The sequence below is a fragment of the Rattus rattus genome, chromosome 4 (genome assembly GCF_011064425.1).
Source record: "Rattus rattus isolate New Zealand chromosome 4, Rrattus_CSIRO_v1, whole genome shotgun sequence".
NCBI classification, from domain to species: Eukaryota; Metazoa; Chordata; class Mammalia; order Rodentia; family Muridae; genus Rattus; species Rattus rattus.
In genome coordinates, this window is record NC_046157.1 from 101,423,366 (window position 1) to 101,442,103 (window position 18,738).

The 18,738-nt window shown below is 40.9% G+C and overlaps 1 protein-coding gene across 7 annotated transcripts in view; it reads right to left on the minus strand.

The window, feature by feature from the left end:
* Positions 1-18,516, minus strand: part of Fam135a (family with sequence similarity 135 member A) — a 76,206-nt gene extending 57,690 nt beyond the window's left edge. For 2 of the 7 annotated variants that reach the window (XM_032900868.1, XM_032900864.1), the window contains exons 1-4: positions 18,252-18,516; positions 16,813-16,901; positions 5,143-5,234; positions 3,931-4,046 (exon numbers count right to left, since the gene is read on the minus strand). In XM_032900868.1, the coding sequence (XP_032756759.1) occupies positions 3,931-4,007 (77 nt within the window). In that variant the 5' untranslated portion in view covers positions 4,008-4,046; positions 5,143-5,234; positions 16,813-16,901; positions 18,252-18,516. The remainder of the gene's footprint in view (positions 1-3,930; positions 4,047-5,142; positions 5,235-16,812; positions 16,902-18,251) is intronic. The other 5 variants (XM_032900870.1, XM_032900869.1, XM_032900865.1 and 2 more) reach the window with 4 other exon arrangements.
* Positions 18,517-18,738: the final 222 nt, after the last annotated feature.

The following is an 18,738-nucleotide window of genomic DNA, read 5'->3' on the forward strand; positions in this document are numbered from 1 at the left end:
CACAAATCAATACCTAGGACTGGTACTTGCTATAACAAAATTTTAAAACACAATGACTTTATGAACAATTTAAATGTTAATTACAAGAAGTAGAAAAATAATGAAGAAACTACAGATTAGAAAAATAGTAATGCTTGTTAATGGGATGATAAAGTATGCTGTCTATAAACCTTAGGAAGAAATTAGACAATGTCCTAAGAAACTCTTGGAGATGAAAGGCAATCCTAAATCGTTTCTCCTAGCCAAGCAATGTCATCTGGAACAGGAGAGCAAAAGCTGAGGAAGAATTAGTCACTTTACATCAGGATCCAGGGACCAGAGGGACTAGGACGTAGGAGGTGGAAAATAAAAATGTTTTGTTTATGACCTCATAAAAGATATTCAATGTAAGATGAATCAAAGATTTTATCAAGAATGTAAGTGTACACTTTTGTTCAAAACTCACTGAAAGAATTAAGGTAGACTGTGAGCAGGCATTCTTAGATTTTAGGAGGTTTAGAGGCATGATCCCACAGAACTCCCAAGTGAGTGATTACATTTACAAAGTAAGCATGTCTTAAGAATAATTACAGCTATGGGCTTTTAAAGTATGGATGAAGCCATGGCTGCATCAGACAGAAATGTCTGGCCCATATGTTGAGTCTAAAAAGCCAGCAGCAGCCTGAATTCCCGGCTATGCTCTGTAACTTCCTTAACCAGCAGACTACAGTGGAAGAAACAGCAGGCAATTCAAGGGGCCCTGTTTCATGGGTAAGTTTTTTGACTTCTATTCTAAGAACCAAGTTAGACTAGCCTACTGATGAATGAGAGGCTACACAAAGCATACTGAAGGAGAGAAAAGCATAGCAGGCTATTTTCATTTTTTTTAAAAAATAACATGGCAAAATTAAGCCAAATCCTCTGAAAAATGAACTAACTACTCCTTAAAGCTAGAAAATCTCTTACTATACTTAGCTAGTCATCGAACACCCACCACTGCGAGGATAGGCTAGACCTAGACCTGGTACAGAGGATCTAAATTCTATACGAAGATACTTGTAGCCCTCACTGCAGTCATGAACCACTCAACACAACTCTGCCACCCTAATTGCACCCTCCCTTTGCCTTTGCCAGCAGGCTGATCTTAACGCAAATCATATCCAAAGAACGATATGAAAGACTTCCTGCCCTACATCCATCCAAAGGGACACAAGGACAAACAACTCTGTGACCCTGAAAAGGTGTGGGTCTTAAACAGACATTCCATAAAATCCAAGAGTTTTCCTTCAAAAAAATGGGGACCTTTCAGAATGTGTGACTCCTTTTTCTTAGGCCTGAAAATCAAAAAAAAAAAAAAAAAAAAAAGGACTCCTAAGGAAGTGAGAAAACCAGAAACCTGTGGCCCAGTAGCTTCTTCCCCAGGAAAGGATCTGCTGGTCAAACTGTCTGACAACTTTTCTACCCATCTTCTGAACTCTGTCTCATGGTTTTTTGTAAATGGTTACACTGCTATAGGAACAGTCTTTTTTCTTACTGCTGGGCTAGCCTAGTGATGTCTTTTTACCAGATTTGGTTCAGATTCAGTTTTTTGGTTTTTTTTTTTAACCAGATTTGGTTCCTAACTTCTTTTGGAATATGGGAAGTGAGTCAGCAGGTTATAGACCCAGCAATGGACAGCACAGCACAATGCACATATAGCCCTTCAGTTAATAGATGAGCATTCTGTAGATGCCTCTGAACTGCTTGCTGTGCGAATTTCTGTTTGCCTTCTTTTTCCCTTGGAAAGTGTTTCCTGTGTAGTGCAGGCTAGCCTGAAAGAGTCGCATAACCCAGACTAGCCTTTTGTGCTTGTTCCCCAAGTGCTAGGGATTACACAGGAACCGCCGCTCTAGGCTATACTTCTATTCCTTCCATGCAACCTTCGATTTTACCATTAGTGGTGGTGCGCATGAGGATGGCCTCCACAGGCTTGCATGTTTGAAATCTCAGTCCTCAGTGGTGGAACAGTTTGGAGAGACTTAGGAGGGAGAGCCTTACTGGAGGAAGTATGTTACTGGAGTGGGCTTTGAGGTTTCAAAAGACTGGGACCAATTCCCAGGTTGTATATTTCTCCCTCTCTTTGCCTCTAAACTGAGGATAAGATGTGTGCTCGGCCATTTCTGCTGCCATGCCTTTGCTCTATTACCACAGACTCTGGTTCTCTGAAACTTTGGGCCCAAATTAAATGGTTTCTTTCCTAAGTATCCTTATTAATGGCATTTTATCAAAGCCATAAAATAACTAACACACCACATTAACAAGTGCTTGTAGTGACAGTGATAATTGTATTCTCCCTGGGAAATGACTCACTGAATCCTAAACCCACACTATCAGCTCATCTCAGACACTGAAGGACATCAGAAGCACAGCTCTGCCTTTCCATGACCTTTCCTCCAGAACTCTAAATCCCCTGAAAAAGTAACACATTCACTCGGGAGACTGATGAACAAGGACTGTTAGGGGTTTAAGGTCAGTCAGGACTACCTAGTGCAAGAGCCTATCTCAAAACTTACAAAGTAAATTAATGAGTACGTAATATATTCCTATTTCTAAGGCTTGGCTCTTTCATGTCACCCTTTGCCTATTTAAGCCTTATCTGAATTTTAATCCTCTCTGATGTAGAATAAACAGACAGGAAAAAAGGAAGGGACACGAAAGGAGGAAGGAGTCCCGCACCCTAGGGTCTGGCTGGCTTTTCCTGCTCAAAGTCAAGGCACTTCAGTATAAAGCCAAAGTTGGCACAGAGAACGCCAGTGTTCCTGAGACCTTAAAAAAAGCTAAAGCAAGCAAGCTAGGGAGATGTCTGAGGTTAAGAGTAGGAATGCTCTTGCAGAGGACCCAAGTTCATGTCCCAGCTCTCTGTCAGGTGCCCACAACCACCCACAACTTCAGCCCCAGAGGATCTGAAGTCATCTTCTGGCCTCTGTGAGCCCTGCATGCACACATACAAACTCACACACAGACAGACATACATACACAGACACACACAGGAAAACAAAATCTTAAACAACATCAAAAAACCCATGGATTACTTAGGACAAAAGCAAGGGCAAGGGTCTTGGAAATACTGAAACCCACCGTCTTAGCATTCTCTCTCACACCACTGACCTTAAGCAAGGCTCCTTGAAAACCAGCTTAAATTTTCATTTATAAAAGGAAATTCTTTAAGACAACAAAACGTAAATGAGCTCATATAATTTTTAAGTGAGATCTCGAGCCTTGCTTAGTCTTTAAACTGTGCTGCCGTTACTCACTTTCCACATGTAACTGAGGCAGACTAACAGCACTGAAATGAGACTCCCTTGAGAAGCTTGCATCCATCCAGGTCTTGGATATGGACTGTAATTTTCCTTAACCATTCTGTTTCTCTTACATGCCGACTCTTGAGAGTATATTCTCCCTGGTCTTAATAACGCTTTCCCTTGTCTCACCATGAAGTACTTTTCTGTGAAGCATCAAGGAGCTGGCTTTCCCTGAATGGACATCTCTAAGTGGGGAGGGAATTTCCCAGGCTGCACTGCAGTGTTGAGCTGCTTTCCTATTGCTGCTAACATCAGTGTAAGACTTTACTAACAGGAAAATATCCTGCTGGAGTTCTACTGAGTCTGCCTTATACATGCTTTGTACTTCTACTTAGCTGTTTCTTTATAAATAACTTTCTTCCATTTTATAATACACCTTTAGACAGTAAAGATGAGCTAATACATTTTCATTAAAGCACCCCTCAATGATCAATACAAGGTCTCAAATACATATTAAATATATTCAGCATTACCACTAAATCCATGTGTATAATCTCCAAATATCTAGTTACATGACATTACTTAGACTATAATCACCTGTATATAGCTCATTTTTTACATATATGCTAGAATAAAGCCTGTAATTAAAATCTTACTATAAAATGCATACCCTCTTTGGAATAAATCCACATTGTAGAACTTGTTTAGCTCCACGGAGAATTCTACCATTGCTTGAACTTCAGTCATTTTTAATTTATTCCCAGAGGACAAATCTGGTAACAGCACCTTAAAAGGGTTAAAAAGGGGTAAGAGGTCATGAGAAGCACAACAGAAATCCCAACTTAGAAGCCTAGCTCAGCTTAATCCAACTAAGTGGGACCAGAATCGAGAGACTACTGATCAGCAGTACTACTTTTACTACAGGATGTGTTGGTCATGAAGCTTTTCTAACATGTGTTTCCCCGATGACATCCACATGACAATCCACAAATGGATATTTTTGTTAAATGAGAAGATATTTCTTAAAGAACAAAGCACTTTTGAATTAAAAAAAAAAAACCCTCTCATTATAAAAACCTAAATCATTCACTTTCATTAAAAAAAGACATTAAAAAAAGGTGCAAAGGAAAGTGAAAATTAAAACATTCACATACACATTGAAAAATAGTTTCATATGTGTATATTAGCACATATTTTTTGTAAAACTGGTATCAGTGACTTGTATATCTTCTGATCTGCTTATTTCAGATCAGCTTCTGAAGAACATTTAAGCCAGTAAGTGTAAATGACATTATTTTAAATATAACTATTATCCTGTGGGCATGTTGCAGTTTAAAACAGCACCTCAGTTAGTGCTCCAGTGGCTTCTGTCCTCACTCTAGAGAGATAACAACATGCATACGGAAAGCACATATTTGACACCAAGTTGGAGAAGGTAAATGTTTGGAGATAATCCCCCACCGGTTTCTTACTAAGGCAAGGATCCTTTGGTCCAGGCTATCTGTCATGGACATCTTAAAAGCCAGCAAAGAGTAGATCTGCATACTGTTCTACACAACAGAGCCTTCCAAAGCACAAAACAGGGGGGGTCACATATCAAGGTGTCAGGATTCTTTAGCTCAAAGTTTCCTCTTATGCTACACTGTTTCTATGCCATGCCACCTGGCACTCTAGGCCAACTGCTGTGAGTAGAACCCATCTTTGACTCTGACTGTTGAGTCCAATGTCTTCTGCCAACATTATGGCACCATAGCAAACAACTCATTAGCAAGCATAGGAAAATCTCCAAGCCTTCACAGCTCTTAAAAAACTACTTCCCTGAAATTCAGCAAATATTCTAACTAATGGCGAAGTAAGTGCAAAAGAAATGCCATATGCTTACCTCTGCTGATCAAATCTTCATTTTACATTATTAAATGATGAACCTTTTATTTCCAGTTACTGATTCTTGTTGTTAAAAATATACTGTGTCCCCTATGAGAAAGAAAAAATAAAATCTCAAATAAAACCACAGATACAAAATCCATCTTTAAAATACCTACGCTTCATTACTTAACATTCACAATTTCCACACAGGACTTACATCCTCAAGGCTTGGGAATACTTTATAACTTCATCATTAACTATTCTGTATTTCTATTAAGGATCCATGTATGTAGATTATACAGTACAATAGAGAGTACTTTCTTGATTCAGTGGTTCAGAAACACTTCTCAGTGGACACCTAAAACACTGGAGGCTGTACTGGCTGGTTTTATGTGTCAACTTGACATAAGTGAAGTTATCACAGAAAAGGAGCCTCCCTTGTGGAAATGCCTCCATGAGATCCAGCTGTAAGGCATTTTCTCAATTAGTGATCAAGGGTGGGAAGGCCCATTGTGGGTGGTGCCATCCCTGGGCTGGTAGTCTTGGGTTCTGTAAGAGAGCAAGCTGAGCAAGCCAGGGGAAGTATGACAGTAAGAAACATCCCTCCATGGCCTCTGCATCAGCTCCTGCTTCCTAATCTGCTTGAGTTCCAGTCCTGACTTCCTTTGGTGATGAACAGCAATGTGGAAATGTAAGCTGAATAAACCCTTTCCGCCCCAACTTGCTTCTTGGTCCTGATGTTTTGTGCAAGTCTTACTAAGACAGAGACCTATCATTAATTTTTAAGATAGAGAATTCTTCATTTAAAATAACTAAGTAGTGAGTTTTGAAATTTCATGGATTTCATACAGATATGTATGCATAAAATATACTACTTAAAATAATGATAAACATTGCCCAACTATGCTGTAGTTTTTCTTACAGTTCAAATATTTAGGTGAAAACCTTCTGACTTGAATGTGTGCTAGGTCTCAATGAAGATCATGTTCATTCTTCACTGTTTTTCTTCTGTCATGATGTAGAGTGTGCCAAGTCCTAATGCTGCACTTTAGTCCCCTCATCAATTATCATAAGGATTAACATAGATAAATCAATCTATCTTTAGATAAGAGACTCCCCATTCTATAGAAATGAGGTCAGTTCTGGGTACTATTGGGCTCAGTAATCACAAGAAAAGCAGGAAGCACATATAGTACAAAGTAAGTCTTTAGGACTTCAGTGCCAAGATGTCTTCCTTAAATCCTCCTCTTCTCTAAAGCATGGATAGCATCCTTCTCAAACAGTAGTAGACCTTCTACAGGGATAAGAGATAAACTCTGATCTCTTTTTAGCACCTTTTATTTTGGGATCCCTGTCACAATAGTGGGCTTTTCTTATGTAAAGAATTGGGAAGTAGGTACAGTTTTAATAGAACTTAAAACATATGAATCAATAATTACCAGAAGTAACATCCTAAGATACATGACATTACCAGGCAACAAGGACTACCTCCAGAACTAGGTATCCCTCTAATGCAGAGCCCCAGAAAAGGAGCTGGAAAGAAGCACAACACTAGTTGTGTTGGCGATGCTCTTTGGCTACTTTGTAAGCAAAGATGGAAAAAACCAAAATGGTAGAAACTAGGGACTTGCACTCAAGTACTCCAATATACCAAAGCAGGATTAGTACCTAATCAAAGGAATTCTGAAGATTCTTGACATAACAAGTTAATATTAGTTAAGGGTGTTGCCATCCTACATATTGCCTGTTACTGCATATGGTTTAAGAACAATGGCCACTCAAATGGGAGTTAAAGTTGAATCTCACTTAAATAAGGCTATTAAAATAAAGTAGGTGTATATAAAGGGCAAGCATATGAGCCACATCCACAAAAGAAGTTTAGTGAGTCACTGTGACAGAAAATAGAATAGAAAAAAAAAAACCCACAAAAATCCTGTTTTTTAAAACAAAACAGTATTTGTCAAAGAAATAGCCTGTAAAAGCCTGTGACTTTGTAACTTGCAAGCTATAGAATCTGCAATAGTAGGAAGTTAGAGGCGGCATAAAAACTGTTATCTTCCAAAGCGGACAAACTTTCAACTCGAGTGATAATGTGGCTATAAGGAGGTTAACACAAGGAAGGAGTATCCAGATAGCAATCAGAGGGCTCCTAATGCAATGAACATAGGCGTTCCCATCTGAAGTCAGGACTGCAGCATTCCTGCACTGCCAGGACATGGTAACTGTAACTCCATCACTCCAGACCAGCACTGCTCTTAGCTACAAAGTGTTTCCTACTATTCGTTTTCCCATTGGGAGTCGTTTTACTATTCTATTTCTGATTTCACTGGCCAGTGTAGGAGGGACAGGGTGGAGCAGACAGGTTTTAATTCTCGGTGTCTGGACTTGCAGAGCTCTCAGTGACCTAGGATTAAAGTAACACCTAGAGCGTTCTTATTTTCTTTTTGGTTTTTGTTTTTTCTTTATAGGAAGGGAGGTCATGTTTTTGATAGGTTACGCATGGGATATCGTGATGGCTAGAGGAGCAGATACTGCATGTCACTTTTTTTTCCTTTCCAAGCCAAATGGTGACAAAGCCTGAGACTGTATTTCTCAATCTCTCTTGATGCCAAGTTATCCTTCCCATGGAATGTGGTCAACCGGCTGCACCCCTGGAATCCAAACGGAAGTGAAGAAGCATGCAGCAACTGTCTCACTTGTTTAACTCCGCCCTTAACGTCACTTCCCATCCTTTTTCTAACAAGAATACCTTCTTGACAGTGGTCTAGTTTTGATCACACAGATTAGGACAAAACTCTTTAAAAACTGGCAAAAGAAGAGAAGGATTCTGGGTTCCTGAGGGTCTTAGCTGCTTACACACTGCTCAGTCTTTTTGTCTCATGATTCTTTGATACAGTAATACACTTAATCTAGACACTTGTATGTGGATTTTTCATAACTTCTCTGACCTCATCTCTTAGCAGCCTGCCCACTCCAGTCTTACTTAATTCCTTTCTATTTCTCAACACAGCTGATGGCCTTGAAGTCCTTGTGTTCGTTGTTCTCTGGAGCTCTCTTCCATTCAGTCATGGACATGACTCACTCCTTTACCTTCGCTTGGGCTAGACTCAAATACCATCTTCTAACTGGTCCTGCCCCGGCCACATCATCTATCTGCTTCAACCACACCCTATTTGTTGCTAAGCACGTATGTCCCTTTAAAATATTGAAGACTTTACCCACTACCTTTTAAAAACGAGGTCACTGCATAGCCCAGACTGATCCTGAATTCTCAGTCTTTCTACTTCCTCCAAATAATGCGACTGAAAACATGAGATGCTACCAAACCAGCCTTATCACCCTTCTTACATCCTAAGTGTAAACCTCTGCAGAAGTGGACATTCTGGATACTCTTTACTGCTTCATACTTGTATGTCCAGACCAGACATATGGGAGGAACTCGAATTTTAATTTTAGAGAATATTTATGATAATAGCATTAAAATTTTCATGAATAGAAATCATTATTCTTCCCCTATCTAAACTAATTCAACTTGGAAGAGGCATTATGATATGGCTATGTTGAAAGCAGGCACTGATGAATACGTCCCATTATTAGTGTGTATGTTCACAACTCCCCTCTGCTCCAACTTCTATACCCTACTATGCTTTTTCCCTATACTGTTGCTGTCTCCTTGCCTTAAATTCTTTCCTTTTCATTGAGCAACCTCAAAGGGAAATATACATATATATGTACAAACGTAAATGATGCTTATAAAATCCCTGACTTTCACTGTTATTCTCAAAACACAGGTGTTTTTATTTTTACAAATTGCTTAGAGAAAAAAAAATTACAAAAGACCTAAGGAAAAGGTATAGGGGTAAAAGAAAAAAGAAAAACAAGGACTCTCAGGGTTAGTGAGCATGATTGTGATTCTCTTCACACAATCTAGTCTTTTCCCATCTATGAAATGCTGGCTGTCTGCAAAGGAATCAGACATTGTCTGTGATTTCCAGTGCAATCATTGATGGTCAAAATTCTCAAGGGGAAGCTGGAAGACTTTCCCCACTCCTAAAGGTGAAATCTTACTTTTAAATGCTGTTAACTCAAAAAATCAAGATCAAAACCTTGTGCATTGTAAACTAAATTCAAAACATGCAAATTCATTCTATGGACTAACACTGATTTCTAATTTATATAGATATTTACACCACTCACACACACACACAAAAGTCCTAGTCTGTCCTTTCTCAATAACTAACAAAACTGTCAGAAAAGACTTCTTTCCTTGTACCACAATTATGCATAGGGCATTCTCCAGTGCAAGTACCTTTTTGCAGTCATAAGCCATGAGCTGCACAGCCTTTTCAACAGTCTAGGTAGGGCTGGGTTAGAGCCCATAGAATTAACCCTGGCCTCTGACATTATCAGAATCAACTGACTTATCTGAGACTAAATGGTTTACTCTTGTAGCCCTGGCAAAAAAATAAAAAACTCAATAATCTGGAGGACAATCAAACAGAAATCCATTCTGCATCATTTCCTAAATCACCAGCAGATAATTCAGTTAGCAATCTACAAACCCCAATCTAGACATGGACATGACTTTGATGCTCAGTGAGAAATCCATGCTGAAAAGCCCATACCTACCAAGCAAAGGTAATAAGCGAGAGAGAGAGAGAGAGAGAGAGAGAGAGAGAGAGAGAGAGAGAGAGAGAGAGAGAGAGAGATTGAGATTACCTTGTAACACCTCAGGAAAAGTTAGTTTTCTTACAAAGAAAAAAAAAATCAGTGAGGAATCTGAAAGTCATTCTTATTCTTTCTGAAATTCTGTGTCCAAAATGGAGACCACAACAAAACTGTCTTAGTGTGATTGAGAAACTGATTTCTTAATTTAATTTCAATCTAACACAGAAGCCATGTAAAATACTTCCCTACTAAGCACAACTTTACTGTGCTGACAGAATTACTATTTTAAACATTCTATGTAGAGTATTAAAAACATTAGGCCTAGGCATGGTAGTGTACACCTTTAATCCTAACACTCAGGAGACAGAGGCAGGGGATCTCTCAGTTTAACTCAAACAGGACAGGAACCTGAGGCAGGAGTTGATACAGAGACCATGGAAGGGTGCTGCTTACTGGCTTGCTTCCCATGAATTACTCAGCCTGCTCCTTGCAGAAACTGGGGCTACCAGCCAAGGGATGGCCATACCCACAGTGGGCTGTCCTCCCCCATTAATCCCTAACTGAGAAATACATGACAGCTGGGTCTTATGGAGGCATTTTTTTAAAACTGAGGTTTCCTCCTTAAGATAAGGACACTCTAGTTTGTCAAGTTGACATAAAACTACCAAGCACAATATGTCTCTTAAGAATACTAAAAACTTTTGATTTACACGTATGTGTGGGTTCTTGTGTACTCACAGGGTGCTCACAGGGGCCAGATCTCCTGGTGGCTGTGAGTTGCCTGACATGGGCGCTGGCAACCAAACACTAGTCCTCGGCAAGAGCAGCGAGTGTTCTTAACCACCGAGCCGTCTCCAGGACTTACATACTGAATTATCTCAGGATATTTGGGATTAAAATTCATTTTACCTGTTTCCCCACTTTTTTCAGAATTTGTATTTATTTAATCCGCAGGGGCACACAGTGACAGCATGAACTAGGAAGTCAGAGCACAACCTGCAGGGGTACATTCTTTCCTTTTACTGTGTGGTTTCAGGTCCATAGATTGGGAGCAAGTATCTTCATCTGCTGAGCCATCTCGCCATCCCTCGAAACTAATTTCACTTGTGTTTACGATGCATGCCCTCACAAACACCTACTGTACCACTCATACTAAGCTGTCTCTTTAAGGAGCTAGTGTGTGCACACTAACTGCCCCGGAAGTAGTGTTAAAGTAGTGCACAGTACTGCCATGCACAGCCTTTACAAATACCAAGATACCAACTCTCCGTCAAAGCAGTTGGGCTGCTATTAGCACTACACAACTGCCAAGGGATGGACCTTGGGAAAATGCAGGAATGCGCCTACACCATCCACACTGATCCTAAAACACTCCCTCAAGTCACAAGTCCTTAGTGTTTTAGAATATCGTAAATGTGGAAGCACCTGAAACCGCAAGGCAAAGCTCAGAGGTCCCCCAAGGTGAACTGGAGACCACAGAATGAACTGCTCTCCCAGAAGTCGAAAAGCAGCCTTAAGTCTTCCTCTGTAGGATCACAGACACCTTTGGGATGTTCTGATAACAAGGCAAATGGAAAAGGAGTTGAACAGAGATGTCATCCTCCTTGTCAGCCCCAGGAATACAGGGGCCGCCTTCCACTAAACGGGGAGTCAACAGTTAGTTTCTGAATTCTACTTGTAATTGGGAAGTATATGACAAATGGGATCAGAACCGGTAACAGTGATAGCACAGACAAATGACACCCAAATGACATCACAGAAAACAAACGAACAACTTCTTGAAAAGTTCTTCCTTAGCGTGTACTATGTCATTTTTCTCATGTAACAAGAAATACTTTTCCTCCAGTACTGTCTAAAAGTTCATTTCCCCCAGCTCAATACTGTCTGACATAGTTAAACTTCCGTTTAAGGAGCCATGCTGTTATTAGATCTTAATATTTACTATAGTGAAAGGCTCACATTGTGACAGTCATGGAAACTGATTTCAAAGGAAGGAACAGCAGATTCATTCAGATTGTAATAGATAACTGGGAACTGAGATTAACATTTGAGAACCAACAACAGAAGAATATTTAACATGCAATTAAATTTAAGTATGTCAATTAGAAATATGACAGAGACTTTTTAATGAGGTTAGAATGAGGTTACCTCAATGCATCTAATAGCAGTGAATATAAAAATCCATGTAAACTTTCTTGGGCTTCTCTAAAGAAATAAATAGGAGGCCTTAAATAGGAGGAAGCCAAGGAGACTTCAGAATGCTGTTTTCTTTCTTTTTTTCTTTTTCTTTTCTTTTTTTCGGAGCTGGGGATCGAACCCAGGACCTTGTGCTTCCTAGGCAAGCGCTCTACCACTGAGCCAAATCCCCAACTCCAGAATGCTGTTTTCTTGTGAGTAACACAAAGTTCTTTTTAGTAATCCTGTTTGTATCCCACCAAGCAGTAGAAAGATGGCCCCTCCTGGCAAAAGAAACAGCTTATTGACATAGCTGCTTTAAGCTAATCTTGACCAAGACACAAGCCACAACTATAGACTAAAAACAGTCAGCTGGTGACACTGGATTTTCAGGGTTTGTATCGAGCCTGTATCGGTGTAAAGTCTAGTCATGTGATTACGGATGCACTAGCTGGCTGAGGCCACGACAACCTACCTATCTTTATTAGTTCTTGCTGGGTGAACCATGCTCAGTACTGGTTCATAGCTGCTGTAAATGACCCAGCCACTTGGCAAGCATCAGCCTCTAAGGATCACCACTACGCAGAAAGCGTTTAACCATTTACTCAGAATCATTTGCAAGGACAATACCCACAGCAATAATGCCACTCACTGAAAAGGGCAACCCACAGCAGAGCTGAGCTTATTCCAGTTGTTCAATTAAAGAGAACAAGGTAAGCAAGGCCAAGTGTCTATCTAGAATTTTTTGCTGGCATTCCTCACTTCTCAAAGTAAACTCTGAATTCAGCACTTTACCAGCTACTTGCACACTGCATGAATTACACAAAATTAAAAATAGAGATTTAGACTCTCTTCTTTGGGGAAAGGAGGGAGGCCAGACCTTTGAGAGGAAAGAGTAATTTGACAAACATGTTTCTGGAAAGCTTTGTCCTCTGTCAGTGATACCAAATAGAGAGCAAACAGTAGCGTGAAATGAAAGCAAACACAGACGTTTATGACTTGCGCAGCAACTCCTATGCTAGCAGCTTTAATTATGCTACTTGATTTATTTCTCCTATAAGTCTGCAAATTAAGGTTTCCAGGAACACAAAATGTTCCTATGGCAATATATTCGAAGGTCACACAGAAAGGAATTAATGAAAAATCACAAAGAATGTGTTCAGCCCCACTACCCGTATTGCACTTACAATACTCTAAAATCTGCACCTGTAAATAACAATTAATGATCATGAAGCCATATAAATGTGCCCACCCAAGGGAAAACCAGATAGAAACTCTAACAGGAAAAACTACACTTACTTAATTAACTACTTCAGTCCCCCATGTAATCAACAGTATTTCCTATGAAATCCTTAAAGTTCTCACGCCACAGCAGCATACTTGAAGACACACACTGTCCCTTCTGCTTTCTTTAGAGCTTGTGTCTACACAGAGGACTATTGCAAAGAAAATGCATCGTTACTAACACTAGAACTGACATTTATATAGGTAGGACTCTTTTTAAAAATGAACAAAAGGAACACTGTTGATATTAGAAAACTGTGTCGATGGCATAAAAGAGGACAATTTAAAAACAGAACAGTAGGAAGCGTCGGCTATGCTGAGAGTTTATCTACACTTCCTTCTGCACATGAGAATGGAGTGAACAGTGAACCTTCCATGTGACAATGGAAACCTGCCTCCACTATTATCATTTGGACAATAAGAGAATGGGGTTTATTAAAAACAGTCCCCACAAACTTTTTAAGGATCCACTAACATAGAGGAATTCTATCTAATGCAGCAACGGGGCTGCTCTCTCTTGCAAGGGACCATATCTAAAGGTGTGATCTGGCCAGACTGCCATCTCAACCTGGATTACAGTCTGCTCTGGCTGGAAGACAGACCTTAGTGCATTCCTTTAATCCCTGACAGTGAAGGTCAGGTTGGTCTGTAGAAGGAAACAGCCCTGTTTGAAAGTGATGTCAAATGGAGGGGCAAAGTGCAGCATCAGAGACAGATTCGACAGAACAGATATGCCCACTTCACACAGGAACAGTGAAGAACCACAGGTTACTGGAAAGCAGTGAGGGAGAGAGAATTACCCTGCTAATAGCACAGGACAGATGCCTTTGAATATGCCACTCTACTACAAACTTGTAAGACTTCAGAAGGGCCCAAGCTACCAAAGCCTATGGAAGCACAGTGATCATCTAATGTCTACTTCAAGGACCTGCTCAACTGCCCTTGGAGAAAAACTTTTTTTTTTTTTTTTTTGGTTATCTCAACAGAAGACAAGACTCAGAACCAGAGTAAAAGGAATGACGACTTTCTAGAAAACTATTGTTAAGAACTACTGTCGTCTTGGCATCCTATGCTTCCTTGTATTTATTATTCCAGGCCAACTTTGATATCGGACTGGATTCTAATTCAGACTTAAGTCTGCTTTCTCAAATGGAAATATTTTTGTAATGCCTGCCTATCTAAGAAAGTAATGCTCACAAAGTAATATACAAAAAGTACTAAATGTAGTATTTGGTGCATTATGCTCAATAAATGCAAACAGTGTAACTTTTATCATAATTTTAAAATATTCTGTTCGAGAAAATATCTACTCCAAATTATATAGATCAAGTAAAACTGTTATATATTTCAACTGTATAGCCTGACAATATCTTCACATGTAGGACAGACAACTTTAAATGGAGAATTAAAATTAAAATTAAAATCCAATGAAGATCTTTGTAAAGGCTGGGGAAATAAACAACTGAAGATTTCAGTTAGAAACTTGAAGAATGTTTTTTACTGACTTTACTTCTAACACTTTCCACCGCTCACCTGTATGAGGGCGATTTCAGAACTCTTTCACCAGTATTATATCACTATATGGCTATGTAGTCATGAGTCTGACAAAAAGGAGCTGGGGAAAGCCTGCTTCTAACCCTGCCCACCTGAACTGGGAACTCAGTTTAAGTCTTAAAGCTAAGGATGAGGACAGTGTGAAAACCTGGAGCTCTCAATTCCAAAGGACAAAAGGGACAGGGTCCACAGGCTTTTGTGGTCTCACACTGATGATGATCCCCGACTTTGTTACTTATACATGAAGAGGGGGCAAGTTCTAAGTCTTAACTTCCTGGCACGTTGTACACATCAATGATCATGTCACCACTGTTCTACCCAGAGAGGATTCAATAGAGAATACTAATTCTAGGGCAGAGTAAACAAACTGTTGCTAAAGGACGTGAGTAAAACTTAACAGAAATGCTCTAAATGCCTATGGAGAGCCCACTGCACCTGGTCAAACCCAGACTTCTATATTCACAAGGTAACTTTAGAAGTACTTTATGTATTATGATTGGTGTGATAGATATCTATAAAAGGAAACATATACTATAATTTTCTTACAGCTGTTTCTTGGTTGAGAGATAATTCACAAAGTTGGTTTCATTAAAACCAACAAGAATTGTGTAAGTTTTATTTAAATAGGAGATACCCTTTAATGACAAAGTATACCTGGAACCTTTGTATTTCTATATTTCTATTAAAGTGGTTAATTTTTATATTTAGTGTGCCCTTAATAACTAAACAAGCAGGTACATGTTAAAAACTGAAAACCTTTAAAATATGCAACCACTGTAGAGGTGCCTAACTAAACTCTTGAAAACATGCAGCCTAACAACACACACACATTGTGACTTTTTGAACCTTCTGGATCCAGTAAGAATGCTCTCTCTATCACAATTCTGCATCTGGTTCCTACTCATTCCTTAGCCTTCTTCCTGACACTCAAAACAGACTGACCTCCTCACTTTAAAGCTCTATGCTGTCTCCACTCACTTAAACACACACACGGACACATCACGAAGTTCACTAAATAGTTTTTTCCTCCATACCTCAATTCAAAAACAAAGGAAATCCTTGCCTTTTATATCTTCTAACAATCTCTCCTGACCCTTAAGTCTCAAGGGGCTCTAGTTTACAGAACCTACAGTGAAAAGAAAAGACAACAGAAAACTAGAGAGTCACTAAAGATAGAACTCCTACAGTTCCTCTCAGGATCCACTCCTGGCAAACAACGTGTTCGTCTCTTTTACATATTGAATGATCCAATGCCTACCCATTGTGTCTGAGCATTAATCCAAGCTCTTTCACAGTTCACTTCTACTCTACTAGATATCATGCATAGAAATATGAGATAAAAAAAAAAGACATCAAACTGTTTAGCTTGGTCTTAAGGGATTTAAGCACTAGTAACTTTATTGTTGCTAGTCTATAATTAAACCAACAAAAATTATGTATTTACGTAGTAATTTGTGTCTATGGTGGCCCTAAGCATGTTTAAATAAGGGGTGATTACAGATAGATTACTGGGTTGCCAGTATTACTACCAGAGTTTACAGGTGGAGACACTGAGGGAGAGGCTAAATGGCTTCTTCGGACTATGACTGAGTTATGCTCTGGGTTCCAATCTTTTCACATTTACTCTTCTGCCTGCTGTGTAACACAGATCCTTTATTTCATTTCAAAGAAAATAAAAGGAGCTCACTACGGTACTAAGAATTTGTAGATGGTGACTTTCTAACGGATAGATGTCTACAAGGAGAGAGACTGGCTTTCAAAGGAGAGCAAGCATCTTTGAGAAATCACAATAATTTATTTGCATTTGAAAAAGCATTTAAAATGTAAACTACAGGGAACATTCATCATATACACTTAGCTCTTTTAAGAGAAATGTGGTTTAATAACACCAGGTTCTACTTTTTACTTGTAAGTTACTCTGAACAAGAAACTACTTTTTTTCTCCCTGCCTTGGTATTTTTTTCTTAAAACAGAAATAGAAAAAAAAAAAAAAAGTAAGTCCTACCTGGCATAGATAACATAAGGAAGAACTTATTGTTTGTAGGCTGCTTTGAGATTCCAGAATGAAATACATAATCCAGTGGTTCTTCAACCCTAAAATAAAGGCAAACTTTACTGAAAATAACTGCCTCAGCAGATGCCTCCAGAATATGATGCTACTACACCGTAATTAACATAGAAGTTTCATTTTAATTAGCTTTGGATCAAGACGGAGGGAAGCAAAGTCCCCAAAAGTGTTAAGTTCTCTTGTCCAAATCAAAAGGTTAATACTTCTTTCTTGTTCTTCCTCGATGAACAGGTATCCTATTCTTGTTAGCAGAAACTGTATGCACTTACGAAATAGAACAGGCTCAAAGTGATGTAATCAACCGTAATCGTGAGAGTAAACCACCAAATCAATACATTTTATATAGCAATTTTTGTTAAAATTTCATTTCAGATTTGTTCCTGGACAACTTTACTGGAGCATCGACCTCTGAATGGCCAGATCGTCTCTCATAACATGACTGGTGCATGTAATTCTTCAAGATCCAATAAAGTGAACAGCCATTCTTTAGATACTTTCTGGTGAAGGAAGATGAAGAAGCTGATTGCTCTGGAATCCCCTTCACTGGAGATACTGGGTACATCCCTAGCTTATGTAGAAAGCAGAAGAGAGAAGAGGTTGTTGTAACTCTTCAGGGATGTAATAAAAAGTAAAACATACGGACCGAATGAGGAGGCTCCATCCATACAAATAGAAAAAGGAGTTTTATGGATTAAAAAACACCCACATTAAAGAACTGAAATCGGTTTGGTATGAAGGTTAGGAACTACTGGACAGAAAGCAACGAGGCAGGGTACCAAAGGAGAAGTAAGAGAGCCAGGGCCTCTGAAGGCAAGGTTGAACATAGAAAGAACACCAGGGCAAAAGGATGCTTAAACACAACAACAGAACGAGCAAAAAGCCAGAAAGCCCACCCTCCCACAAGTCAGTAACTAACAAAAGAGCTAGAATGAAGTGCCAACGGAGGAAAACAGTGCTAACAGCGAGCAAACTGGTCAGCGACGGCCAAGGGGTTATCGACTGGGGATGCACAGTCGAGGGAAGCAACCTTCGCAGAGCTGGGCCGACGTCGAGGGACCACCGGGGCCAAAGGGCACACGGGCGCGAGTGGGAGCCAATGGGGGTCGAAGGGCCAGGCGGCGACGGTGGAGCGGGGCGGAGAACCGGCTGGACACCCGGCGCGACGTGCGGCCAGGGCCGGCCGGGAGCACCCGCCTGCGCGCCGCGCCCCTCACGTCCCCGCCGACCTTCAGCGGGCCCAGGACCCGGCTCCGACTGAGGCCAGAGCGCCAGAGCCGGACGAGGCGAGGAGGCCGCTTCCTGTCCGACCCCACAGGGGAGAGGGACCTGGCCCGGGTCGCGGGGGCCGGGAGTCGCGTGGGCAGCGAGGAGCTCACCTCTCAACCCGCGCGGCCTCGGTTGGCGCCTGTGCGACGGAGGAGCTGTGCGTCCGGCTGGAAGGCGTCCTTACCCAGGTCCGCACCATCCCGCCCCGGGCCCACTCACATCGCCATCGCTGCACCCGCAACCACCGCAAAGCCAGGAGCCGGTTCGTCACGGACGCTGGGCTCCCGGCCCAGAGCCGCCGGCGAGCATGCGCAGTCGCCTCGGTCCCAAGGGTGCCCGGCCAGGGAGCGCTACCTGCGTTCAACAGGTCCCGGCCCGCGGCCCCGCCCCTGATGCACTCCCCTCCCCCTCCCACAACGTCCCGCCCTCTCTGAGGCGAGGACACGCCCCTTAGGTTCCAAGTCCCGCCCCCCACCAGGAGCTACGGCCGCTGCGGCCCCGCCGGCGCCAACTGAGATTTCAAGATTTGTTCTTCTTTCCCGGCTCGCCGCTCCCGAGTTCCCGCGAGAACGGGAGGCTTGCGTCAATAAAATGCGC